An 18,517-nucleotide genomic window follows, 5' to 3' on the forward strand; every position below is an offset into this window, starting at 1 on the left:
AAAAAAAAAAAAAAAAAAAAAAAAAAAAAGTGGTGGTGGGGCCCACTTGGGCGCGTGAGACTCCCCTTCCTCTACTCTTCCTCTTCCATTTGTTTTTATTTTTAATTTCATTTTAAAATTATTAAATCAGAAATACGTCAAGTGGGTCCCACCATCCGTTTCAACGTGGCCGTTCCTTACCTTCTCCCCACTCGCTCATCCAGCGGTCCAGATTCGTAGTCAAACACCTATCTCCATAGGTCTTCTTGAAAACTTTTATTATTATTAATTTTCTATAAATAATTATAATTATTGTTATTATAATAATTAGTTTTTTTTTAAAAAATAAAATAAAATAAAATAATATTTATATCAACGATTTTCCAACTTTGACTGGGCTGTCACTTCAATCGAGGCGTACTTCATTGAAATGGCAGACTTTTTATTTATATATCGAAATTCACCAATTCACCCTCCTTTTTTAGAAAGAAGAAACTGAAAAGGAAGGGTAGTATTGTAAAACAACATGAAAAAACAAAATTTGGTTTTTAATATTTAAAAAAAAATAAAAATAAATCGGGGTTCGGTAGGTTTGACTACTGCTCATTGGGGTTCCCATCTCTCTATCTCTGTTTCATAGAAACTATTCCTTCCTATCGTCTTTTTCTGGGTTTTTTCCATTTCAAAGATCTATCAGTTTCACTTCTTCCCTTTCACCCTTTCTTTTCGTCCTCTTCTTCACTTCCGATTGCATGACTCGATCATTTCCAGGTTTGTATTCTGCCTTGAGTTCTTGATTTATGATCTGTTTGGTAGGGTTTTAATTCTCGCTGTTTCCTTCTGTTTTGATTTTCTTGATCACTGTTCTTAGTAATCTGAGCTTTGTTCCTTGAATTCTTGTTCGAGTTTATGAATTGTTTATAGATTTGCTTATGGATTGTGGTTTATACTGTATACTTGAAAGTGAAATAGGAGAGGGGAGACAATTTTCTGGATTTTTTCTTAGATGCCCTTTTGAAAAGGGGGTTGAATGATTATGTTTTGGATGGATTGGATTGGTGTTTGATTTCGTATGTTCTTGTAAGATCCCACGTCGAAGAAGGGAACGAAGTATTCTTTTACTTGTAGGGGTGTGGAAACTTCTCTTTAGTAGACGTGTTTTAAAATCGTGAGAGAAAGTTGGAAGTGAAAGCTCAAATATGACAATATGTCTGGTAGTGGTGTGCTTGGGCAGTTACAAATGGTATCAGGGCCAGTCACTGGGCGGTGTCCGGAGGTGGATTGTGAGATCTCACATCTGTTGGAGAGGGGAACGAAGCATTCTTTATATGGGTGTGGAAACCTCTCTCTCTAGTAGACGCGTTTTAAAATCTTGAGGGGAAATTCGGAAGTGAAAGCTCAAAGAGGATAATATTGGCTAGTAGTGGGTTACAAATGATATTAGAGCTAGTCATTGGGTTGTGTGCCAACAAGGACACTGATCTCTCAAGGGGGTGGATTGTGAGATCCCACATCGGTTGGACAGAGGAACAAAACATTCCCTATAAAGGTGTGGAAACTTCTCCGTAGTAGACGTGTTTTAAAACCTTAACGGGAAATTCCAAAGAGGACAATATCTGCTAGCGGTGGGCTTTGGCAATTACAAATGGTATTAGAGCCAATCATCAAGCGGTGTGTCAGTAAGGACGCTGGCCCCCAAGAGGGGTGGATTGTGAGAACCCACATCGGTTGGAAAGGGGAACGAAGCATTCCTTATAAGGGTGTGGAAACCTCAACCTAGTAGATGCATTTTAGAACCGTGAGGGAAAATCCAGAAGGGAAAGTCCAAAGAGGACAATATCTGCTAGTGGTCAGCTTGAGCTATTACACCTTCCTCGATCATTGTAATAGATCGGTAGATCATTTCATACAAGAAGCGCTCAATGTGTATGTGTTTGTTTGTTATGTGCATTGAAGTTTAGCCAATTTGAGATATTTGGTGTATGAATTCCTTGTGCAGATTAATCCAAGAAGCCTACCATTTGTATATAGGCTTTGAAAAAAGATGCCCTGTTTCGCTGTTTGGAAGACCAAAAAGAAAAAGGTCGATCAGCCTGCGTATGTTAAACCCCTTAATCCTAAGGAGGAGCACTTGCCCACTATGCTCCCTGAGCCCCAGCTTGAAACAAGATCCTTGCAGTCCGCACCACCAAGCTTTAGAACCAGAGTCAAGCCTGTTCAATCAGCTAATAAAATATCCAGCAATAGAGCCAGGGCATTGTCTGCTCCCTCGTCTCTCGACGATGCCCAACAGGACGCTCTTGCAGCGACGGATTACGATGCACACGAGGAGTCGAAGCTTAATGCTGGATTGAATAAGGAGCAAAAATCCTCAGGTCCACAACCGCTGCCCCTTCCTTCACCTCAGGCTACTGCTTCTTTGAAAATTTCAGGAAGCTTTAAATCGGTCACGTCTAGTGGGCCGTTATATTCATCGGGACCCTTGCCATTGCCTCCTACGGGATCACTTCGGAACTTTTCGTTCGAAGAAGTATCGGCTGCTTGCCATAATTTTTCTTCTGATCGTTGCGTGTCCGAAGGTCTCTCGTCGTTTATATATAAGGCTTCTTTTGGAGATGATTCTTCTAGCTTAAGGAAGTTTGAGGCTAATGTTACTCGTCTTTATTCATCAAATCAGGTACTACAGCTACTTTATTTGGATGAACTGGATATTATCTGTTAGGTTGCACTTCACATTAGGTGGTTTATAAATTATTTGCCTAAAAGATTGTTCAAAGTGGTTGTGAGGTTATCATTTTTTCTGGAAATTTGTTCTTTTTCTGGTTGATTTCTATTTTGTCTGCTCTACTCGGTACTCCAGATACAATGTAACATCCCAAGTCCACCGCTAGTAGATATTGTCCTTTTTAGGCTTTCCCTTTCGGGCTTCCCCTCAAGGTTTTTAAAACACGTCTGCTAGGGAGAGGTTTCCACACTCTTATAAAGAATGTTTCATTTCCCTCTCCAACTGATGTGGGATCTCACAATCCCACCCCCCTTCGAGGTCTAGGGTCTTTGCTGATTGTGAGATCCCACATCGATTGGAGAGAGGAACGAGTGTCAGCGAGGACGGTGGGCACTGAAGGTGGGTGGATTGTGAGATTCCACGGGAGACGAGTGCTATCGAGGATGCTAGACCTCGAAGAGATGTGGATTTTGAGATCTCACATTGGTTGGAGAGGGGAACGAAACATTCTTTATAAGAGTGTAGAAACCTCTCCCTAGCAGACGCTTTTTAAAAATCTTGAGGGGAAGCCCAAAAAGGAAAGCTCATAAAGGACAATATTTGACCTCCGGAAGCATTTGAAACTGGTTTCGAGTTGAAGCCTGAACTAACTATGAGGTGATGACTATGCTTAACCAGGGATTGAGGGAATTTGTGAATGAAGTGAACACACTGGCCTCTTTACAACATCCTAACCTTTGTAAACTACTCGGCTTCCATGCACGCGACGGCTCCGAACAGAGGCTGTTGGTGTATGAAAGGCTGTTTCATGGAAGCTTGGATAGGCTTCTATACTTGAGATCTGACGGACCCCTCATCGACTGGAATTCGAGAATGAAAATTGCGCTATGTGCTGCCCAAGGTCTGACTTTCTTGCACGAAGAAGGTCCTTTCCAGGTAACGGAACTTGCGGTCGTATTAATACACTTGACATGAGATTTGGTTCACTTGGCCAATGTCTTAGGATGGGATTTTGTATCTGCAGGCAATGTACAATGAGTTTTCGACTGCCAACATACAGATCGACAAGGACTTCAGTGCAAAACTTTCTGGATATGGATGCGTCGGACATATTCCCAAGTCGGAGATATCGAACAACTCGGTGGTTAGTAAACTGATTGCCTGCCTCCTTGCTTTCTTCTAATCGAACAACGAGCACGATTGACTCGGGTGATATATGCAGGTGGGTGCAAGTTTATCAATGGAAACCTTGGAGAGAGGGTTACTTACTCCTAAGAGCAATGTTTGGAGTTTTGGAATTGTTCTTCTGGAACTACTTACTGGCAGGAGGAATCTCGATAACCGTCATCCGAAGGAAGAGCGAAACTTAGTTAAATGGAGCGGGCCTTTCCTCAACGATGATTGTCGACTGTCTCTGATCATGGATCCTCAGCTAAAAGGGCGCTTCCCGTCTAAAGCGTCTAGGATTGTGGCTGACATTGCTCAAAGATGTCTTCAGAAAGATCCATCTGAGAGACCGACGATGAGAACGATTGTTGAACGCCTTAGCAGCATACAAGACGTGAAGTACTCGTGTCGGTTTCCTTTGCAAGAACCTGCAGCATTTGCTGGAAAACAGATTTCAAGGTCTCCAAGCCTTAATGGTATCATCACCCCAGCGCCTCGATTAAGTTTCTCCCCTTCGCCACCTTCGGGTGCTCGGCTGTCTGTATCTCCGTCTAGAAGAACCTTGCCGTTAACTCTTCCCCCACGTGCCTGTTCTTCACATTCACTTGAGGAGCTTGATAGACAGGGAAGCCAAAAATCGTCGTCATCGACCTTTCGGCGAACTGGGGTTGAAGGATTTTGATTGTGTATGTAAATTGTTTTCTTTTATTTTCCTTTCATATATATATATATATATATATATATACACTTATTTTTCAACTTTTTTGATCATTCAAAAGAATACAGAAGAGATAAATGCAACCCGTGGTGTTGTAAAAGGAAAGGTTTTGGTTTTGTAGATATAATTGAGTTATGGTTGGGATTGGGGTCAGCATCTTCTGATGCAAAGACCCATTTTACACATTTGTTTTGCATCTTCCCATCTCCTCCTTTGGCTCCCTCTTATATCTTATCTTTCTCTTATGATCCATGAAAGTAGGTGTGCTTGAGATATTGTAGCCAAGCCAATTCGAGATCAAACCCTCTCCATAGTAAACAGGATGGTTGACGACGATATATAATAGACTAAAGTGGACAATATTTATTAGTGATGGACGTAAAAAATCAAGGATGACGACGATACATAATGGTTGATGATGATATATACAAAAATTGAACATATTTACTAGCGATAGACATGAAGAGGCCAATGACAATATATAATAGAAAAAGTGAACCTAATTTACTAGCAATGGAGTAGACAATATTTACTAACGATAGACGTGAGAAATCGTAAGGCCGACAACGATAGATAATGAGACGATTGAGAGTGATATATAACAAAAAGTGGACAATAATGACATTGTCTGTTAATTGTGGGCAACTCGTCTCGTTTGCTGCACTCCGCCGCTCATCCGCCGCGCATGCCTACACCTCACATGGGGACTGGCTACCCACTACACTTTTGTAGTCAGAGATGAAAATTGAACCGTACAGTCACGGAAGAATGATCCAGATCTACTACACCTCTACTTCAGCTGTCCGAACAGAATTTTGTGTCAATTGTTACGAGGACCTCCCGTTCACAAAATTGTCTTGGAGACCACGACCAATTTCATATTTGACAACGGGGAAAACTCTGAAAGACCCTATCAACCACAAGAAAGTTATATACATTTTGCCAGAAGAAAAAGGAACTTAGAACTTTTTTGCTATTTACATTAAAATTAAATATCCTATACTTAACATATTAGTATTTAATAATCATGAACAAGAGCCACGATTGAATTTCAACTTTGATCTTTTTCACAGATTTCTTCTCCCTCACTTTCCTGGTCTTGGGCAGAAGAAGCAAAACACCCATCATCGTCGTTCATCGCGCCTTCGACCTCATTTGCACCTTGTACTGGTGCATGTGATGATGCTAAACTTACCTGTGGCTCCGGTAACAAACTTGTAAGACCGTTCTGCTTCAAGTATGTCTCCAATGGCAGGCTTGCTATTTGAACGAGACTCATCATGCTCACTCGGTTTGACACCCCTTGTACTTCATTTTCCTGGTCAGGATGGCAATTCAAATCTAATTGGTCCTTACCAGTTTCGACCAAATTACTTTGGCTTCGGGATTCATTTGTCAGTTGGGCTTCATTTTCAGAAGGACCGAGGTTCAGGGATACATGTCTAGAGGTGTTGTCCAGCTCAGTTTCATCTCGAGAGCCCCACTTAAGCTGATTCTTCTGTGCAATTTCAGCTTCACGCTCAGACTGCCGCTTCTTCTTGCGCATCATTAGAGTTTTAAATCTACGTTTAACTGTCATACAAACATTGCATGTGCATGTAGGTTTGTGCTTTCCCTTTCCACTGGGTGGTTGGATGCACACAATGCATGAGCACCCAGGACGGTGCCTCGGATGCCTTGTTGTAGTTGCAACTGATGCAGTACCTGGATCACTGACATTATCTCCTAAAGTTGCAGCATTTGCCAGAGCATCCAGACCAGAGGATTCATGATCCTGGATTGGTCTACTGAAAGCCAAAGTTCTCTGTCTCTTGAATTCTGGAAATTGGGCATTCAGAACAAAGTGTATATGAAAACATAATCTGGAAAGCATGAAGTAAATGCAATGAACGCACGGGATAACAACATGAAAAATCTTGAGTAGACACTAATATAAACACTTGTTCTGTGTCTTGGCACGTAAAAATAAGCAATTAATTGACCATGCATTCTCTCTGATGTTTAAATTCACACGTAAACTTATGCAGTTGAAGTGACGATTATAACCTAATAATCCTAGTGCTACAAGTTCTAATAAATGTGGAAATTATAAAACCGCATGCAAATCACAAATATAAACTGCTATTGAAAACTGTGTTGTATACTACTATAATGTCATTCTTTCGTATGTATGGATGCATGCTCATCTGCACAAAGACAGAGGAGAGGAGACGAACAGTAATCGTTGGAGAAATATAATGGTACACAGCCATACCCTTATTTAATCTGAGAATATGTTCCAGTTCCCTTGTTGTCAGTTCTTCAGGTGTAGAACATGAACTCCTGAGAACATGATTTCAGAAGTATAAAATAAAGTATAAGCTCTCTCACTATGAACAGTTTCTCCTTGAGTAGACATGTAAAAAAGGCAAGGAAAACAAGTACTTACATGCTTTGATCCCAAATATTTTCCACGCATGTCCACTTGGAGGGCAGAAGTACATCAACTGGCAATTTTCGCCATTTAGAGCAATCATCACACTGTGCCCATTGCTCCTGCCCCCTGGTAGAAGACATATCAGTTGAAACGATTATCTTTTCGGTACTTACAAATAGGAGGTTTTAAGTACTTGAAATGCTATGAGCGGAAGTATTCTGGAATAAAGGATTATATTTTGGGTACTCAGTGCTGTGTGCATGATGGTTGTAATGTGAACATATGTGGTGTAAATGTTGTCCGTAACAGTCAAATTAAAAAGTAACAGCTAGATCAAATGGCAATTATAAAACTTGTAAAGCTTGAACTCTAAACATTATTAAACATAGAAAACAATTACCGATTTGAGCGGACCAAAAAAATGCTCCTCTTTCCAAAAACTGGAGGTTCCTGTTTGAAAATACACAAAATTTATACATGCTTGTCAGATCAGTACCGTGCAACAATTACTTCAACATGAGTGCTCTCCTTGACACAGGTATTTGCTTAGATTTGATATTAACTCAAGATAAATAAACTGGAAAAACAGGGACAAAGCAGTATGAATAGGGACTTGGACAATGAAACAAGGTTGGGGAAAACCTTTTGCCCTTGATGAACACCAAGAATAAAAACCTCTATAAAAGTAGGAATTAAAACCACATATATCACATACTTCATATTCTTCAAACTCATGATCTTCAATCACGAACTTGCTCGGTTTGACAGTTGGTGGTGGACGAAGCAAATCCTGCACCTCGTCCCATTTGAGTTTCAACTCCAGCGCATCCTGACAATCAACGAGCAGCCTTTTACTTTTAGACCCTATATTTCGAGTTCTTTTCCTCTCTGGTGCAAGCATTGAAGACAGGAGCAAGCCCTCTCTTGATTTATCATCATGTTTCTCAGCTTTTTGCCAGCTCATATCAGCACCAGGTTGATTGAAGTACCCAGGCAATAAATTGAGATGGGGATCCATATTGCCCTTCAAGGACTGTAGAAGGCTGGAATGGCCACTCAACATAGGAAGATTTTCAAAAACACTTGAAAAGAATTCACTCGAATGGCCACCAGCAGTAGAGAGAGCATTTGGATGAGTATCCTGTTCAATCAAATAAATAATTCAATCTCAACTTTACACTTTTTAGTGTTTTAACATTCAAAAACTTGCAGTAGCCAGCTACCTGCATTATAGAAGAGCTTGATGCTTTGCGAAATCCCATAATAAGTTTGCCTTCAGGATCCATGCGGCTAAAAGTCACTGTGCCAAAAATGAAAAGAAACACCATTCAATTTTAAATAGTACTTCCAGAAAAAAAAAAGCAAAAAATAAAATAAGATAGTTCAGCCAAGAAAAATCTGCAAACGTTGATGGAAGAGGAAAACTGATTTAAAAATCAGCTGGCACAAACCACTGCATATTCTCTGGCTTTATTATTAGAAGGATAAACAATGGAAACAAAAAATCACTAACTTAATCGTTAATAGTTTAAAATTGTTGCTTTCAAATAATCCAACCATGAATACGTACCTGTATCTCCAGCTTGCAGCTGCATGGACTGTATGCAGGGAGTTACACCTTCCAAAACATACATTCTACTGTTATTATTGGGCCAAAACCTGAACTGAAACACCCACTCTTTTCCTTTGATATCTTGAATTCTGATAGGAAGGCCTTCTGGCTGAGAGATTGGAGGAAAATATGCCTGCAAAGTTGTCCAGAGATCACCTAACAGTTTACAGTATCCACTACAGTAAACATAAAACATCGTCACAAAACTAGACAAATCATGGTGCAAATCTTACTTCAGCACAGGCTTTTGGGACAACTAATCGGCCTATACGACCAGCATCACTGGCACTGAGCATCTTTTCAAACAATGGCACAACAGTGGAATTTGAACTTAAGATCAGACAGTTAAGGAGTAGCATTTTAATTTTTATAAACCAGGAAAATGATAATTGCTCAAGACATGGAAATATGCTGGCAGAAAGTAATAGAACAATTAAAATGAAGGGATGGATACGCTCCAGATATCTGTTGCAGTTCTTGGTCAGTAATCCTGGGCCAATAACGAGGAAGCAATTGATTCCGCCCCCTCCCTTCAGCAGGTGGCCTTGCTACGCGTACTTGTGAAACCATGCTAGCATTTGGCTCTAAGCCTACATTAAATAATGCACGTGCGGGCTTCGGAATAAGATGACGAGATCTAGAACCTAGAAGCAAAGGAGAGGATGACATGCTATCCTCTTTTTCATCACTAGAAACACCGGGAAGAGGATTTGAGTTACCACATCCGAAAGCAAGAGAATCATAAGTAAACTTTGTTCCATTGTCTGCTTTGCAGATTTCCTGTTTGGCAGTTTCATTCAACCCATTTGTCGTTGCCTGATTGAATTCCAAGGAAGATACATACCCAACATCTTTCACCAGAGAAATATTTTCTTCATGTTTCATTTGAACTAAGGATCCAGTTTTGTCATTACTTTGCAATAGGAGTGATTCCCTAAGTTCATTTCCCTCTGCCTTGTTTCCCTGCTGGACGAGCCTTATTCTATCACTGTTATCATCTTCCACTAAAAGTGTTTGTAAAGCACCAGAATTCTGAACTTGTGGTGTGCCAAGCCCATTCAGCTTTTCACTAGTACCGGTCTGTAATAATATATCCCATAAGCAGAATAATGAATTAGATATCATTTGGTAGGAGAGAATAATTGTTGGAGGGATAAGAGAATCTTATAATCTTTGTTGCATCATTACATAATCCAAAAGCTCAAATAGAAAGTTCATTTAAATAAAACAAAAGGATTCTTGTTTATTTACAAATATCAATTGCTTTATCATAGAAGATGGAACAGAAAAAAGTACAACTGTAGCAAGGAGGAACACCTTCAACTTAAATACTTAAGATGCTAAATACAACATGTAAACCAGTTTAAGTGAAGGATCATGATAAGAGCAAGAAAGAATATGCCACAAAGCATAACTTAAAAGTAAAAAAGTTAGGCATTTGTGGGCTATAGTCAATAACTAGCAAAGTTGCAACATAAACCAGTGAGTTATACAGGTGTACGTTCTTACAATATGAAGCTCTAAATCTTTAGCGCAGCTTATACAGTTCACCCCCCCACTGTCATGAAGCTCCATCAGGAACTTGGAAGCAATGCATCCGCAATGAAGATTCTGCAATGAAACACCATTTGATAAAAATCTAGGCATATAAGGAAGAGAAAGCATTGAAAAGAAAAGAGATTGATTATTCCAAATTGGATTACCTTGCCACATGAGGCACACTCCCTCCAACCAGAGTCTTTTAAATGGAACACGTCGCAGAAAATTGACTGCTCGTAAGCAGACCTATTAACAGTTCATTAATTGTGACATGTTTAGGATCTCAAATTCAATAATATATATATATATATATATATAGAACTTTTGACACAAATAAGATAATAAAACTATGCACTCAAATTTCTCAAATTCTAGATAGCATAATGCTAGAACAAAAATGAAATGCACCTGAAGGAAAAAAATTTAAAAATATATTGAAGTTAATAATACAGCGAGAAACTATTAGCTGGTAAAGCACAATTCAAGGCTAATTTATGCCTCTTGAGCAGCCACTCTAGCTTCTATTCTACGACGGCTAAACTAAAAATCTTACGGCCAGCTGCAAGCCAAATAAAATTCGAAAACTTGTATCCTATTTACCTCAGGCGTAAAACAAGAAAGGGAGAGAGAGTATATATGTAGTTAAAATAAAGTCAAGCCAAAGCGCAGAAACCTCAACAGAGCTTCCGCTGCTTTCTACAAAACTTAAATAGATTTTGAGCCCGTAAAATTACCCGCACTTATCGCAGAGAGTAGCAAAATCGCCAGATCGCAGAGCCCAACCTTTCCTCCATTCGGTTGAAGAGGATGCTCCGCATGACACATTCATGCAAGTCCTCGAAGCCATTCCTCAATCTCAATTCTGAAAATTTCACAAGACCAAAATTCATGACGCGGAAACGAGAGCCCTAATTAAATTAGATAAACTCCAGCAGCCGAGCAATCCATAGTCAAAATTAGTCGACCAAACAGGACACCATACAAACAACCATATGAGAAACAGAGCTAAGATACTAGCTAGTTCTCTCTCTCAAACAGCAACTAAAATTGCTAAAGTCGCGACTACCATAAAAAAACATAGGTGCCCATGGGATATAAACATTCAGAGGAAATAGAGCAGGACTGAAGCTTTGAAGATTGAGGAAAAAGGAGATAATCATGAAGAGAGTAAGATTTCAGGTACCTTAGAGCTGGATCTCTGATCGGAATCGGAAAGTTGAACGGAGAAGACGAGTGCTCCCAAAGCAACCGAGGAATAAAGTAGAGATTGAGAGAGAGGATGAAGAGGAGAAGTTGGGAAGCACAAAATGCATGCACTGATGCACGATGATGCTTCAAGACACAGCCATCCCCACTTACCCTTTCTTCTATTTAATTATTATTTTTCATTTTAATTTTAATACACTTTTAACAAAAATAAATAAATAAATAAATTAATTAACATGAAATTTAAGAGGGTCTATGTTTTTTTTTTTTTTTTTTTCATTTTAATCTCACTATTTCCAATAGATTTTAAATTGGTTTTTTAATAACTTAATTTTATTAAAATAAATTAAATAATAATAAATTTTTATTTATATAAAAAAAATGGAATAATACTGCAAAATCTATCAATTACGTTCACTAAACGACAATTATAACTCCTCACCTAAAAGAGTAACAGTTTCAACGTCCGTACATGTATCTTTCTTAGACAACTTAGGCTCAGGTGGATATAGATCAATTTTAAGATTTATTAAAAATATAGTGACTTAATTTTAAAATATTAAAATTATATTTTTATTTAATTATTTATTATTTGAAATTAAGCTAGTTTATTAAAATTAAAATTACTATAGGAAGCATTTGCGTGATCATTGATAGGTCAGCGTGATTAGAGTGAAATGACGGAAATTAGCTCAGCAGCGAGTAGGAGACACGCTCGACAAGGGCGAGTGGGTTAGGTTAAAGCGGATTATCTAAATGACAATACTGCGCCAAAAAGACAGTTCCGTATAATGCGCCATACCATTTTTAATCCAATCGCATATTTCGCATGCACTACGGTTTCAGAGGAGGAAATGACCGAAATGACCGAAATGCCCTCCTCTTTTGCACTTTACTACGCTTGTGCCTGCCATATAACCGAACCCCAAAATGGTCCAGATTTCCAGTGGGAGTCGGAGGCCTTGAGGGCCGTTGATTATATTGGATGTGACGTAGGCTGATTGGGTTGATGGATCCAGCGGCGGAGATGGGAGGACACCAACCGCGCTGAAAGAGAGAGGCCAACTAGCGAACAATCGCGTCCGGAGGCTGATTCCGCCGGTGGCTGACACCCGGCAGGGGCGGTGCGGCGCACGCCTTTCAGTTCCCGCTCGGTAGTGGCTAAGGGGAAAAGGAATAAGCAAAACATTTTATTTAATTTTAAAAATTAAATTTATAAATAAAAATTATATTTATTAAGGATTTAAATATTTTTAAAAAAAATAATAACAGCTGACCCGAATTACGAAAAAACTATAGATTATTGGTTTATAATGATAATTAATTAAGGGAAAGGAAGAGGTGATGAACAGCAATTATTGCACAGAACTTGGTGATGGCCACGACACGGTTGCGAATTAATATTTGTACAAAACTAATGATTAAACAAATCAATATCATATCTTCTTTTTCTTTTTCTTTTTATTTAGCATTATATTTATTTGTTTGATCAAATTAATAAAAATAGGATTGAATTTTACCCTATATCTAAAAAAAAAAATATATTAAAAAAAAATTCAATAATATTCTTAATTAAAAAAATATAAAAAAATGTCTTTAAACTAAAAAAAATTAAAATTACTTTACAAAACAATTAATACTTGGTTAAAAAACACTATTTTAACTTTCAAAATTGTTTTAAAATATCTTTCATGATATCATTAAATTTAAAAAAAATTATAAAAATATCTTTAAACTTTTTTAAAATAAAAAATTTAAATAAATACATTTACTGTTACTACACGTTTAAAATATATTCTGTGATTTTTCAAGAGTAACATTAAAACATTTGTAGATAGATGTTGATGGATGACTTTTGTCTATATATTGATCGTAATATTTTTTTTATAAATGTAAAAAATTTTAATGTTACTTTTAAAATTTATGAGTATTTTTTTAACCTAGTGCTAATGAAAAAGTATTTTTTAATATTTTTTTTTAAAGAATATTAATAAAATATTTTAAGTTAAATAGTATTTTTGAAACATTATTAAAAGTCAGGTATTTAAAAAAAACTATAATTTTTTTTATTCACTTTTTTAAAGTTTACAAGTATTTATGAGATAAAATATAAATTTTATAGATATTTTTTTTATTAAAAATCTAAGGTTACTCAGTTATTTTAAGCGTGGTACATAATTAAAATAATTATAAAATTAAGTATACGTATATATAATTATATTGTAATAAAAATATATTTTAAATTTAAATAACTAATTTTATGAACTTATAAACTAATTCTCGACTGAAAAATATTATATTATTTTTTTTAACAATCCTAATAAAAAAAAAGTTAGGACCAATTAAAGAATGGCGGTAAAGGTGAAATCCTGCCCTCCCAGGCCTTATCCCCGAACGACGCCTTACTCCTTTCCTGTCATTCTGCGCAAGGCTTGAGGGGGAAAGCTCAGAGAAACCACTTACAGTTGCCGAGACGCTCCCAGACATGGCTGACGCTCTCCTCTGTAATGCCTCGTTCTCTTCTGCTTTTCTCGCCCGCCGCTCATCGTCAATGGCCTCGCTTTCGCTCTCTTCGAAGCCGTCTGTTCTCCGAACCCGGCGGTTTTCTTCCTCGGCTAATTCGCGTACCAGATTTTCGAGTAAACCCTTCGATTATGGCATTGCTCCGTGTCATTTCTGAATGTTCGGTTGAATTTCATTCCTCGGGTTTAGCATTGTAATTTTTGTTGCACTTTCAGGGATTTATGCGTTAACTAGCAACGACATCAAGGTTGGCACCAATATTGAAGTGGATGGAGCTCCTTGGCGGGTTTTAGGTTGTTTCTCTACCCCTTGTCTAATTTCCCCTTCCCCAATCATTATTTATTGCTGCTCGATTTTTCAAACCGGAGTGAGTGTTCTTGAATTGTTGTTTTTTGGATAGAGTTCCTTCATGTTAAACCCGGCAAAGGAGCAGCGTTTGTAAGGACCAAAATTCGCAATTATGTATCAGGAAATACGGTTGAGAGAACTTTTCGAGCAGGAAGCTCGGTGAGTAGCAGAATTATTATCTAGTCATGCATGCGAGAATTTGCTGTTCATATATATTTCAAACCTATAATCACTGCTGAATGGTTCAATATCATCCACTTTGTTTCCCATTGATTTTGGTAGATATCGTCCCTCTTGTTTAAATTGAACTCAGATATCTGTTTCAGCTTTTATTTCATTGATATCCCCACCGTATTAAACGGGCTAGAAAGTTATGTGGGAGCTTTTAGCTACTCATATAATGGGAGATTCGAGGGAATGAAACATTCCTTATAAGGGTGTGGAAACCTCTCCCTAGTAGACGTGTTTTAAAACCGTGAGGCCAACGACGATATGTAACGGGTCATAACGGACAATTTCTGCTAGCGGTGGGTTTGGGCTGTTACAAATGGTATCAGGTCAGACACCGGGTGGTGTGCCAGCGAGGACACTGGTCCCCAAGGGGGTGGATTGTGAGATCTCACATCGGTTGGAGAGGGGAATGAAACATTCCTTATAAGGGTATGGAAACCTCTCCCTAGTAGACGTGTTTTAAAATCGTGAGGCCAACGACGATATGTAACGGGTCATAACGGACAATTTCTGCTAGCGGTGGGTTTGGGCTGTTACAAATGGTATCAGGTCAGACACCGGGTGGTGTGCCAGCGAGGACACTGGTCCCCAAGGGGGTGGATTGTGAGATCTCACATCGGTTGGAGAGGGGAATGAAACATTCCTTATAAGGGTATGGAAACCTCTCCCTAGTAGACGTGTTTTAAAATCGTGAGGCTGACGACAATACGTACGGGCAAAAGCGGACAATATCTGCTGGCGGTGGATTTGGGCTATTACAAATGGTATCAGGGTCAGACACCGAACGGTATGCCAGCTAGGACGGTGGCCCCCAAGGGGGTGGATTGTGAGATCCCACATCGGTTGGAGAGGGGAATGAAACATTCCTTATAAGGGTGTAGAAACCTCTCCCTAGTAGTCGCATTTTAAAATCGTGAGGCAGACGACGATATATAACGAGCCAAAGCGGACAATATCTGCTAGCGGTGGGCTTAGGCGGCTTGCCAGAAGAAGTGAAAAAGGAAATTTTCCTAGGGCGTAAAATGTGCATTACCAGCAGGTTATATAATGTAATTTGCAACTATTACTTCGGATCTCATGTAATAATCAAAACAGATTTATCTGCTAGATTTCAAGAACTATGTAGAAAATGGGATGCTATACCCAACCACACTTTATGCCCTCAAATGCTTTCTCAAAACCTTGATTCTGTAAAAGATTTGCTACAAATATGATGTTCTTTCTCTCATATTTTCTTCCTCGTCCATAATTATTTGTCTATAATTGTCTTTCCAGCTTGATGAGGCCAATGTATACAAGGAAGTCAAGCAGTTCACATACAAAGATGGTTCTCAGTTTGTTTTCATGGATCTGGTATATAAATACACACATGCACACACGCACACGCACACGCGTATATGTAGTTATGATTTGGTCGTTATTGTCTCCTTTCTCATAATTCACAAAGAATTTCTCTTTAGACAACTTGATATATGGGGTAGCTCTTCTCATAGTCACGTTCTATACGAAGCTAGTTAGCGAATAAATTTTAGTTTGCTAGTCCTCAACTGCATCAAATGAGTTGAAATGGCTCACTTTTCAGAGTACGTATGAAGAAATACGCCTAAATGCAGCCGACGTTGGTGATAGGACAAAGTGGCTGAAAGAAGGAATGGACTGCATCGTATTGTTTTGGAATGGGAAGGTAATCCGATCACTTAGACAGCTTTTTACAGGCATTTTTTTACTATGTTTCCCGAATAGAGTTCATAACGCGGTTCTTAAATGGTTCGCTCTCGAAAAAATACGATAAGATTTAGCAGCTTTCCTATTTCTTGATGAACGAGTCACATGTCATGAACATTGCTTCCAAGTTTCTACAAAGTGTCAGTGTGGCATCAGTTATAAGAACTGAAATATGATGATAGTAATTCTTGAGTCGTCTCATTTCTCTGTTCTCCCATCTTTTAGGTTATTGATTTTGAGGTTCCCAACACAATTCAATTGACTGTGGTTGACGTTGATCCTGGGCTGAAAGGGGACACTGCACAAGGTACCACACTTTTCCTTGTCTTTTAGGACCAAAAATCTTCTTTTAATGCTTTGTTAATGATTTGCAGCGAGATAAGGTTCTTTGTATTTAAGTGGGCTAAAATTTCCATAACATATTTGAGCATGATTAGATTAGTGTACAAAACCAATATCTTGTTGATGAAGATCCAAGTACCCAAAAATAATAAGGAATTAACCCTTTTAGAACGGATTACCTTGATGATCAAGATCAAGAGTAAAAAAAACTCGTTTCTAAGCTCGTAATTCGAATCACTTCACTAGATAGTTTAATCAAAACGACTTGAATGACTAATCTAAACCCAAGAAATGTAAAGGAACAAGCTGATGGCATGCATAATATGAAACTTTCATTATAATTTCTAAAATTTTCATACTAAAGCAACAACATGAATGACTATTTATAGCTTTGAAAATAAACATTACAGCAACCTATGGTTAATTGAAGGATTGTAACTTTTATGGCCATCAATACCATAATGATCACTATCTAAATGTAACTTATAATCTTAAAGATAATTCTCTGTAACTTAAAAAAATACAATAAAACCTCCATAAATCCAAGCAACACCCATGGATCTTGTCATCAACCATAAAATGTTTGTGGCATCATCAAGACACTTTATTTCGTATCACTTAGATTTACGAAATTTATGTTGTGTACTGTTTAGAAAAGCAACTGTAACCGTCTCAATCTGTATAGTTTGTTTTTAGCTTGTGAGTTTATAACTTGTTTAAGGTTCATTTCATAACTTGTATTTATGTAATTTGAGTTCATGTAGTCCCTGAGATTATTAAGTCCTTAATTTAGAATAAACAAACCTACATTCTAATGTGTATGATTTCCTAATCTTTAAGTTGCAGAGATCTAATTCATAGACTAAACATTCCTTAAAAGTGGAACATTTATGTTAATTTCCATGTGAGGCCCCACATTGAGGATGCTAGTGATGCTAGCGGGTGGTGTGCCAGGGAGGATGTTGGGCCTTCAAGGGGGCTGGATTGTAAAATCCCATGTCGGTTGGAGAGGGAACCGGGAACGAAACATTTCTTATAAGGGTGTGGAAAAAACCTCTCCCTAGTAGACATATTTTAAAACCGTGAGGTTGACGGTGAACGTAAACGGGCTAAAACAGACAATATCTGCTAGTGGTGGGTTTGGGCTATTACATTCCATTACCCACGTGATATATTGGAATCAACAATTTCCTCCCTTCAAGCGACAACGTCGTTAACCTCGATTCCCTCGATCCTCAACCATAGGGTTTGTGTCTGCATCATGGTCGACATAGATTTCCTGGTCTTAGTCATACGGATTGGTTCTTTTTCATCCAAGCCACAATATTTTTTCTTAATAATTACATTGGCAGCCTTCTAATTGAAGATGAAATTTGATTGGCAGGTGGATCAAAGCCCGCAACTCTTGAAACTGGAGCCGTTGTTAATGTCCCTCTGTTTGTAAACGTTGGCGATAGCATAGTGGTAGATACCAGGACTGGCCAATACACTAGCCGGGCGTGAAATTTGACACACACTTGACACTCATCGGCGGCAGGTTTTGTCAGTACTCTTCTAAAGAGCAATTATTTTGGTCTCTGTTGTAGATTCCTCTCCCTCCTACTCTTTTCACTATTAAGATTTGGATTCCTTAGTTAGTGCTGAAGTATCTCTAAGTATATACCAAATTATCGACCAGCTAAATTCATGTTTGTTACACAATTTTCAATACTTTAAGAAATAACTCGTTATCGGACAGCATCATAGATTTGTCTGCATAATGTTATATATGTAGTTAGTTAATTAATTAATTATTAATTTAACCAAATTAATTATTTAATTTGAAATAATAATTCATTTCTAAAAATAAGGATATAATTATTTACAATTAAAAGCTATATAATTTTATTAAAATCAGATCTTTGAGAATTAACTATTAATTATTAAGATTCTTGATATTACATAAATTAAATTATGGAAACTAAAAGTAAATATTATTATTATTTA

General features: G+C 38.0%; 3 protein-coding genes across 6 annotated transcripts; 2 read left to right on the forward strand and 1 right to left on the reverse strand.

Moving 5' to 3' along the window:
* The first annotated feature begins 574 nt into the window (after positions 1 to 574).
* On the forward strand, positions 575 to 4,709 carry LOC111801018 (probable serine/threonine-protein kinase PBL1). Of its 2 annotated transcripts, none has more exons than XM_023684973.1 (5): positions 575 to 750; positions 1,979 to 2,656; positions 3,383 to 3,640; positions 3,729 to 3,848; positions 3,927 to 4,709. In XM_023684973.1, exons 2-5 carry the CDS (start codon positions 2,024 to 2,026, stop codon positions 4,551 to 4,553), a joined length of 1,638 nt encoding a protein of 545 aa, XP_023540741.1. In that variant the 5' UTR covers positions 575 to 750; positions 1,979 to 2,023; the 3' UTR covers positions 4,554 to 4,709. The 2 variants fall into 2 exon arrangements, with proteins under 2 accessions (XP_023540741.1, XP_023540742.1); XM_023684974.1 differs by having other exon boundaries at positions 2,011 to 2,656.
* Positions 4,710 to 5,071: 362 nt separating this feature from the next.
* On the reverse strand, positions 5,072 to 11,485 carry LOC111800974 (B3 domain-containing transcription repressor VAL2). 3 transcript variants are annotated; one of them, XM_023684915.1, is made up of 14 exons: positions 11,340 to 11,485; positions 10,891 to 11,018; positions 10,321 to 10,402; positions 10,127 to 10,228; positions 9,337 to 9,697; positions 9,072 to 9,207; positions 8,851 to 8,947; positions 8,576 to 8,750; positions 8,229 to 8,305; positions 7,721 to 8,146; positions 7,406 to 7,455; positions 7,018 to 7,131; positions 6,844 to 6,911; positions 5,072 to 6,407 (listed from the first exon to the last, which is right to left on the reverse strand). In XM_023684915.1, exons 2-14 carry the CDS (start codon positions 11,001 to 11,003, stop codon positions 5,641 to 5,643), a joined length of 2,568 nt encoding a protein of 855 aa, XP_023540683.1. In that variant the 5' UTR covers positions 11,004 to 11,018; positions 11,340 to 11,485; the 3' UTR covers positions 5,072 to 5,640. The 3 variants fall into 3 exon arrangements, with proteins under 3 accessions (XP_023540683.1, XP_023540682.1, XP_023540681.1); XM_023684914.1 differs by having other exon boundaries at positions 9,072 to 9,261; XM_023684913.1 differs by having other exon boundaries at positions 9,072 to 9,697.
* Positions 11,486 to 13,722: 2,237 nt separating this feature from the next.
* Positions 13,723 to 18,274, forward strand: LOC111799706 (elongation factor P). The gene is made up of 7 exons (XM_023683154.1): positions 13,723 to 14,001; positions 14,101 to 14,178; positions 14,286 to 14,392; positions 15,740 to 15,817; positions 16,047 to 16,148; positions 16,415 to 16,496; positions 17,916 to 18,274. The coding sequence occupies exons 1-7, from the start codon at positions 13,848 to 13,850 to the stop codon at positions 18,032 to 18,034; spliced, it is 720 nt and encodes a 239-aa protein (XP_023538922.1). The 5' UTR covers positions 13,723 to 13,847; the 3' UTR covers positions 18,035 to 18,274.
* The last annotated feature ends 243 nt before the right edge of the window (positions 18,275 to 18,517 follow it).

This window comes from Cucurbita pepo, chromosome LG08 (genome assembly GCF_002806865.2).
Source record: "Cucurbita pepo subsp. pepo cultivar mu-cu-16 chromosome LG08, ASM280686v2, whole genome shotgun sequence".
Classification (NCBI taxonomy): Eukaryota; Viridiplantae; Streptophyta; class Magnoliopsida; order Cucurbitales; family Cucurbitaceae; genus Cucurbita; species Cucurbita pepo.